General features: G+C 44.4%; 1 protein-coding gene across 1 annotated transcript in view; it reads right to left on the minus strand.

The window, feature by feature from the left end:
- Positions 1-9,327, minus strand: part of nhsa (Nance-Horan syndrome a (congenital cataracts and dental anomalies)) — a 60,072-nt gene extending 50,745 nt beyond the window's left edge. Inside the window, exon 1 of the mRNA XM_037114899.1 lies at positions 7,825-9,327. Within this exon, the coding sequence (XP_036970794.1) occupies positions 7,825-8,104 (280 nt within the window). The 5' untranslated portion in view covers positions 8,105-9,327. The remainder of the gene's footprint in view (positions 1-7,824) is intronic.
- Between the last annotated feature and the right edge of the window lie 237 nt (positions 9,328-9,564).

Here is a 9,564-nt window from a genome sequence, read left to right on the forward strand (position 1 = left end):
TGGAGCATTCAGACAGAGGGTGAATAGAGGTGCTGCAGCAATAGACAGCATTAAAAAGAGAATGTGTTTTGGAACGATTTGAAGCATGTCAACATTTTCTGGTAGACACCCAAATTACAAGTATAAACCTGAAAATAAGCATGATACCAGACCTCTGATGTAACAGCTTGACATTTTGGGAAAACATCTGATACCACTCTCATGTCTGAATATGTATCTACAGCCCAGATGACTGGGAACTTAAGGAAGCTGCTAGTCTGGCACTTTCCAAACTTTTACAAAAATACACCTATCAACATGGTGTATAGTATCTCAGGTACAGTGACGTCCTTTTGGCAGGACCAGGCTAGCTGCTTCTTTGCTTCTGGTCCTTATGCTAAGATAATGTTACTGTTCGTCTGTGGATTTATACTCAACAGACAGATGTGAGAGTGGGACTGTGACTCTCATCGAATGCTCCATCCGCCAGGTTGCTTTCAATATTCTGTTACGGTGAAGGCGATAAAACTGTAACAATATTGCTGAATATCTCACAGCTGGGATGAGATTATTCCAACTGTCCCTGAGAACTGAGAAGAAATCCCAACAGACTAACTGCCTCAGTCTGAACCGATGAGTTTGCACACGCCCTCATATCCACAGGTGCTTCTACCTTTTTTTTTTTTTTTGCATCACATGTGTGATGGTAGGATGATTGATGAAAAGGCTCTTTCAACTTTAAAGACTCAGCCTGGCTGATCCACTGGCTCGTATACAGAGGAGAGGTGAGGGGAGTTCACATTCCAGTCAAATCCCAGTCTAAACACCTGCACGGCAAAGACCACAGCCTCACATGTGTTTCCTTCCTGTTAAAATACCACCATTTTCCCCACCACCCAGCATTTTCACACCTTACGTTTGTCTGAGAGATGACAACATCTTTTTAATATATTTTTACATGTGCATAAATAGACCTACTCTACACACGACTGCAAACTTCATGTTGGTAAAAGAAAAGCAGAGGAGGATTTACATACAAGGTTCTTTTTATAAGAGCACCATTCAGTCTGTGTGTCTCAGATACTTTCTCTCTCACCTCCAACTTATTTCTCTCACCAGATAGCGAGGCAACTCTTTATGCGCAGTAAAGAGGAGAAGAGTTCATGAGAATTTCACGAGCCTTTATCTTCTTTTATTATCTTCTCTTCCTGCAGAGATCCCGAGATGTGTCTTAACATATCTGTAGGAATAATTCCATTGCGTAACATTTAAGTCTGTCTTTGTGGCAGTGGTGGCCTGGGAGGAGCGTGGAGAAGCACAAAAGCAGAATGGGAGATCATATCAATGAAAGACTCTCTGAGTTGGGAGAGGATCCCACGCAGGTGGCCTGAAACGCTCATGGCTAGTGGCGGCGAGACAAAGAGCAGCCGACAATAGTTTTATAGCCCTGTGAGCTGTCAATATTTCTCCAGGTTGCCAGGGAAAAGAATGTGGCGAGGTGTCGTAAACTGCACGCTACAGTAAAGTTAGTTTAACTTGAGGTCAGGTATTTATTTGATATTTGGGCAAAGCCTTGTCACTTCTGCCGCAGTATTAGGAATAATAGCCACATGTGGATTCAGGAGAGCTGAGCAGATGTTGTAAAGCTGAGGACAGTCACCGTCTGTCCTAAATAAATAAAGGTGAGGTAACACAGATCTTTATTCTCTGTCACATAGGGCTGCAATCATTAGTAGATTAAGAGAATAAATGGATAAGAGAATTAAGAGAATAAATTGACGACTATTGTGATACACAGTTTGTCAAGCAATTCGTCCAGCAAAAATGTCAAAGATTTGCTTTTTTTAGCAGGAGGGTTTTATGCTTTTTTTGTCTAGTGATGAAAGTAAATGAAGAGTCTTTGAGTTTTGGACTGTAGGTTGGATAAAAGGAGCAATTTGAAGGGCTCAGGAAAATTCTGATGAGCATTTATCTCCCAATTTTTGACATTTTATTGACTAAATGAGTCTTTTAATGAATCAGTTAACCGTGTAAATAATCAGTAGATTAGTCAATGTAGTGAAAATAACCTTGAAGTAAACAGTCAGATCACTGTTTTGTAAGTAATTAAGAACTACAAAATTCAATCTACAAGTTGTTTATGTGTAGTCCAAGTGTTCAATGATCAAACACAAGATTTCAAACTGAGAGAACTCCTTGTGAAGTTGAAGGAGGTAAAAGACAAAAACATTCAGAGGCAGGCGTGCAGCTTTTCACGGCTCAGTTCCTCTTCAGCTATGAGTGACAACCTGGACGGAAGGCTTTGTTTAAGTTATTGAGTTGACTTTGACAGTTTAATAATCCCTGGCCCTGCAGTAGGTTGTCGCCGGTCCGCTGACCTGTGGCTATTCAGTATCATGTCAAACATTAAATCCACTCTAATTGGCCGGTCAAGTCTTTAGAGGCTGAGTGATAAGCAAGATGGGGGCGGCTGTGTTTGCTCTTTTGTGTTTTGAAGGGGTGTGTAGGAGAGGGGGGTTTTGAGGTCAGCAGGCTTTTGAGGTCAGGGGGTAGATGACTCTGCCCCCCCCACCTCCTCCTCTTCAGGACAGGCCTGAATTGTCTTGCTAGCCCCTCAGCCCCACACTCAGAACTCCATAAAGAGTAATGGCTACTGCTGGGGAATGTTATTTAATAAAGAGACTCACATACACCTCAGGGCAGGGAGATAACTTATCACGGTCCCCGGTTCCTGCAGCAGAAGAAACGACCCAGTCTCGCCGACAACAAACTGGAGCTTAACTTCCTCTCGAGGAACCTATCGCTACAAAAACAGGAATCTTTCACACGCATACATTCCAGCGCAGAAGCCCCGAACACACTTAACACCAGTGTTGCTCCATACACCTGAAAATATACAGAAAACCAGCAGAGGGATTTAAGGTGTATAGAAGCCCACGCTCAGAAGCACTTGCTCTCGCGGAGGGTCCGACCGCAGGAATGTAAAGTGTAATCACTCACACATTTCCCTCAAGCAAAGCAAATGAAAAAGCTTCACCTTCATTTTAACAAAACGTCTCGTTTTATAAACAAACACAGCCTCAACCTCTAACTCCTGCTCCCCCCCCCACCTCCCCATCCCCTTTAATCACACCAGCCATCCAGGGCCAAATTAGGGGAGCACGTGTGGGGTGCAAGGTCCCACAAGTGCAGGCGAGGCGAGCACTGTGGTTTCCTGGTCACTGGCTTTTCGGAATGCTTGACTTGACAGAACGGTTCAGCAGAAAACCACTTCAATCACAGGCCGAGCGATCCACCGGGGGGCTGAGGTGCTGAGACACACACATAGTTAATGGAGCCGAGTGGAGCCTTGGGTTCAACTCGGTACAGAGACCGCACTTCTCATTTCAATGTCAAAAAAGGACTCTGGTAAAAAAGTAATTTGCTGACAATGAAGTGTTCATACCACGTTATCAAGTTACCGTGTGGAACACTGAACAAAGCTGTCGTTTTGTTCATAGTTGGGCACTTTGTTTCACTATCTGGTCCCAAAAACTGCAAAATCAGAGTGCTGAATAAAAGCTGCGATGGAGAAGAAAGATATGAGCTATAAGACGGCTGAATGAAAACAACAGGGCACAGCATCACGGCTGTCTGGGCCTTCTCGGTGCCTGTCTGGAAATGGCGGTGGGGGGGGGTGTGCGGGAATAAATGAGCCAGTCTTTGAAATCTGCTCTATAATTAGCAGGGGTACTATATCAGCAGCAGGTTGTCTGGACCTGCACAAATATGCTCACGGTTCCGATAATGAAAGACGAGCAGAGGCTGTGGAGACCTCCAGCGTGCGATTCACTGATGAATTTTCTTTTGTGCGAATGACTCAAAGTGTGTATTCGCCTCGTGGAAAAGAGGTCGAGGATGGTGGCACTTATTTCTTTCCACAACTGCTCTCACCGCATATATTTAACTCAGCTGCATGATTACTAGAAATGGAATCCCTACCACTGACATTTGATTTCGCTCGCTGCTAAAATCTTTTCATACCCACATTATTTGAAACTCTATCGTGCATCCGAAACATGGATTGACCTCGGATGGAGTGCGCATTGACTCGCCGCAGCGGCCTCACTTAGTAAATCAAAGCCCCGGTAATGGCCGGACTGGGTCAATGAAATGCAGAAGTCACGGACCGTCAGTGGGCTAATGTGTTTCCCTTCTCTACGCTGCTCTTGTGGAGTGGATGATGTTCTGCTGCTGCCGTCCACCGAAACTTTCACTCCGGGCTCACGAGGCACGAGGCTCACAGAGCTGAAGCGGGAGACCGGCTCCGGAGTGAAATCAAGAGACAGAAAGGACGGTAACTGAAGAGTATAAATACGTGGTGTGCAATCTTTACTAAAGGGGCTGTTTAAGCAAGCAGTGAAAGTGGTACAGTGGAAAGCATGAAGCTCCTCTAAGCAAGCGAGAAATCATATCTGCTGCAGGGCCCGTGTCTTTTCTTAAATGTTAAGTCACATGTAGTGTGTGTCAACGTATTATATAAGCTGATTACCCTGAGTTCAATCATTTCAGTCGACTGCGCTTGGCAGTTACAAATGTACAGCTCTGAATATTAAACCAAACTTAATCAGTCAGCTGGTTAAATAATGGATGCTTTCAAAAATAAATCTCATAAGCTATAGAGAAACTGTGAGTGTGTGCTTATCCTAAAGATAACACACAGATCCTGTTTCTTCTTTCATGTGGGGTCATTTGCTTCACCTTTGCTTTGTGTACATAACGATGAATATAAATCGTTATGCGCTTGATTATCCAAATTGTGTACACATGTGAATTAAACCCTCTTTGCCACTTTTCGTGTCCAGCATTTTGTTTCTGAATTACTGCTGTGCTGAATGTTTATGTGCTAATACTATAACCGATAACGCGTCTTATCGCTTACAGATTGTCACTCTAAAGTCTCAAGATTACGTAAGACTGTGCTCACAGTTATCAACACTAATGCATGATGGACTTAACGAGGTCCTGCTCCTTTGTCCGTAATGAGCAGGGAGAGCATGACGCGGCGCCAGGAATGAAAGGCATTATTAAAATCCTTTGTGCTGCCGTGTTTAAAGTCCCTCTCCGCGGATCCGTGCTTTTCTCTGTTTGGTATTGTGACACAGTCTCCGGTGCAGTCAGTACAAGGAATGCGGGTGAACTGCCAGCCATGTGCTCTCGGACCAGAAAAGCCGGAGGGCCACTTGCCACCACAAGTATTACAGTCTCCCCCCTCCACATTGAGCTGGTGTAACTTAAAACCCAGCAGAGTGCTTTTACACGATGGGACTGCACTACAGAGACCTGGCCTGGCTGAGGAGCTCTGTCTGTGGTCAAACATAGACACTGATGGGGCGTCACAGGAGACCTGTCCAATCAATGTATTGAGGGATAGATGCCAGGCTCCCGGTGTGTATTTGTGTGTGAGTCCGAAGAGCGTTTTTTGCATCGAGCCGGATGCACGCTTGCATATCGTTTGTTCAAAAGGGATCTCTGGCACGATTGAGTTGGATCTCACTGTATAAATAACCACGTCAGTCAATCACAGACAGTAGAAGCATCACTTGAGTGGCTATATATGGACGCCTCTTGTACAGCTGGTGTTGTTGATAGAGGATGAAAGGCTTGGTATGAGCTGGAGCAAAAGTGAAACCAGCAAACCAAGTCATCTGACCTAAATGTGTCACACAAAGACGTAGGCTCAAATACAAATATCACCAGAGAGGGGAAAAACAGCTACAAATATCGCACCAGTGGCACTTTTTTGCACCACAAGACAAACTTCTTCCCAACAGCAAGGTGGCTCACACGGGACAGCAGCTGATGAGTCAATATCCGATTCTGCATAATCCAGTGTGGCATCTCCACAGCTGTGGTCCTCGGCAGACGATCTGGGGACAAGTCGCAGCCACGTCATAAAAGCCCACCCCCGCCTACTGAGCCCTCACTGCCTTGAACTGCTCCATTTACACTAATTGTCATTCAGATGAGGGAGGGCTCTGTTGTTTAAAGGCTGCCCCTGACACCATTAATGTGAAAAGCACAATTAAGAGTAATTAGGCTTTTCCAGGCAAAAGGGGGTTATTTGGTAACCAAGCACGCGAGACCTCCTGTGCAACAACATGTAGCGGGAAGGGATTCGATAGCTCCATCCTAATATATTAACTCTGCAGCACAGACGTGGAGGAATCAGACAGCACATCAGTTGACTTTAATGATGCCGTTTGGTGTCAACTTACTACAAAAGATTAAAGTGAGCTGTGAGTGCTTTATTCGTAAAATACGAAGATTTCTGCTCTAATAACTGATTCTTCTTTAAAAGTAGCTTTCCACATTAATTTACATGTAGTCGAGATAGACACAGAAAACTAAGATAAACTCAAAAGAAACATCATACACTGTCACTTATCATCAGCCCTTAAGAATGCATGTTGCATCCCAGCTCAGAGAGGAGCGTACTTGCAAATATGAACTGATGGAGCCTCTTTAAATCAGGCTCAAACTGTCTGCAAGACCAAGCAGCAGATCCTGTTGCCTTTGAGTTACTAAAACTAGATATGACCAAGATGACTCAGGGAGGTTTGCAGTCATGCTGCATGTGGTCAGCTGAGAGTGACAGCACTCAATGTGTACTAGGAAAAAACAGCAAGCAAAGTGTACCTACAGGAGTTATAAACACTGGCAAAACATCTCTGCAGGCATCCCAGTTAAGAGGTGTCTGCAGAAAAAAAACCCTCAGGCAGTCCAACCCATTCACAGACCACAGGAAGCAGGGTCTGGGAGACATGCAGGGACTTGCTGAACCCAAACTAAAGCGGGGTAAATCCACTGGGGTATGTCCGAGCGGGAGAAACAGTTCCGGCCCCAGACAATTCTGGAGATGGAAAGAGGGGTGCACAGGTTTGTTAAGTGCTTCCTGGAGGGTTTAAACATAAACACACACACACACACACACATACACATACACACACCAATTCCACATCACCACCCCCTCTCCGCCAGCGACTGAGGAGGGAGGTGGGGGGGGGGCACAGAGACTAAAAAGGAGCCAGGCGATGGCCACCTGCTGTGTTATCAGGGTAATGAATTCTTACTGATGGCCATGCAAAGTTCAACACATGAAGTGAGGGGACACACACACACACACACACAGGGCTCAAGCTTACATCTGCAACTGTCAGAGTTTCAAAATAAAACACACTAACACTCATTCATCTTTTAAGATAATAAAAAAATCTAACTTTTGACTGAATTAGAGAAAGGAAAACAGACAAACAGTGAGCTGCTTCCCGCCATGACCGGTGTGCGTCATTAATAAAAAGTTACCTGTGGTTTCTCTGTGATTAAAGTTAACTAGCACACTGAGCTGTTGATAGCGTTGTAATAGCTAAGTGGCTGCTAGCATGGAGTCGTTCCGCTACAGCCCGGCTGTCACACGCCCCTCAGCGTGGGAAGAGATGCCCACAGCCAGCTTCCCAATGGGCTAATAACGTCTCCACAAACAGCGAGGGAACAGTTTTAACAACAACAAGAACAAAAAGTAAACTTTGTGAGTTAGCTTGAGAGAGAAAAAACAAAACAAAAACATGTCTGACTGTCAACTGTCTTAGCGCGCGCTGGGCAACAACTTTACAACGGCTGAATCGTACTTTCTGGAAGCTTTAAAGCGAGTCTGGCATCATTTCTCTCCTTTCTGTAAACTTGTGTTAAATTTAGCTAACTTTTTTTGTGTTTTTCTCCACATAATTTCACTCAGTGGTGACCAACGGTCAGGATTCCTCCTCCTCGCGTGCCTTCCTCCATAATAACGGTCAGTGTGGTACTCACGCACTGCCTCCTGTTTGGGGTCCAGCTCGGAGCAGCCCTGCTGGAGCCGGCCGATCTTACTCTGCAGCCCCCTGACCCGCTGGTTGGTGGATGTGAGCTCGCCCTCCAGCTCCTGGAATATGGAGCAGGCATGTTTGGCCAGGTCCGACAGCTGCCGCAAGGTCCGAGACAGAGCCACGTTACTGATGGAGACCAGATCCTCGAAAAGCAGACCCTCCTCGTTTGGGATTTCATACCTGCACAGCAACTGAGGTTCCACGAGTCGTTTGGCAAATGGCATGTTGGTGCGGACCAGCGGATAAATCCAACAAAAGTCACCCAAGAGTGAGCAGAAAGCGGTTCTCTCCCCTCGGCCCCTGATCCAGTTTGTCTGAATTCAGCTGCTGCTGATGCCCCCCATCCTTTCATTTGTTAGACAGGACTGTTGTGCTCCTGGCTGCCGCGCCGGGTCATCTGCTGCCCCTGATGCTAGAGTGTTTTTCACTGCTCCCAAGTAGAAGAGGTGGTTTTTAAAAAATGGCGGTGCCAAAACGCGGAGCGGATCGGCCAGGGTTCATACTGGATCCGGACTGTTGAGCCGCCCTGTTGGCTTCACAGTCCTCAAAGAAAACACATTGCAATGGTCCTGTAACACACTCAGGAGGGGCACTGCATACACATAACACACCACGGATATTATGAGTACATTTAAATAATTAAATATGAGCATATATAAAAAATACAATGTATGATAAAGTGAGTTCAGTTCAGGCGTCTGTTATTATATTATTCTGTTTAATTCATCAAGGAGAAAATGACACACTAAATACTACACATTTTAATATTTGTATACCATACACTTTCTGTGGTATGTATAACTAGCCAAATGGATATCAGTGGTGGACAAAGTATTTAGGTCATTACTTCAGTAAAAGCACCAATATATGTAAAACTGTAAAACATACTCCATGAGTAAAAGTCCTGCACTCCAAACCTTATTTGAGTTAAAGCATGTAGGTAGACCTGTTACCAGTAAATAGTACTTAAAATCGCCATATGCAAGAATTAGAAACTTCTTGAATTCATATGCAGCTGGTCGCTAACTGCCACTAATTGTAGCTGCTAACTGCTGCTAATTGTAGCTGCTGTTAGCTCAGTAAGCCATGTAGCTAGCATTCTGGCCCGGAAGCTCAGAGGGATATTAGTGGGTGGAAATATCCGAAACACAATACAAGGCTCTGTAAGGACACTCCCACACAGGGTTCAAAAGCCTGCGACTCCCCTCCAGTTAGTCTGAACTGAAGAAGCCTCTTGGATGAGAAACTGAAACACGTCCAGTTGTTATGATACAGAACTTAGAAACATAAAGACGTCGTTGATATAGCATCAAAACATTTTTGTAAACTAAAATTATTACATATTGCACCTTTAAAGTAGACTTAAATAAAAAAAAGCACTCAGTGATTTTTACTTAGGTTGAGTGCTTGAGTAAATGCACTTACAGGAGATCCAAACTGTATTAATAGATAGAAAGAAGAAGATACAAATAAATTACTGATTCCAGCCTCGATTCTGGTTCCAAGTTTGAATATCTGCCATTATTTTTTTGGTCTATTAGGATTTAAATATATTTCCGTGGACTCTGGAAAACTATGATGGTCATTTTTCACTATTTTGCAGATCAAACGATTCACTGATGAATCAAAACATTGATGGTTATTAAATGTAATGGCTATTTCAGCCCGACTTTAACTATCACTT

Source organism: Acanthopagrus latus, chromosome 11 (genome assembly GCF_904848185.1).
Source record: "Acanthopagrus latus isolate v.2019 chromosome 11, fAcaLat1.1, whole genome shotgun sequence".
Classification (NCBI taxonomy): Eukaryota; Metazoa; Chordata; class Actinopteri; order Spariformes; family Sparidae; genus Acanthopagrus; species Acanthopagrus latus.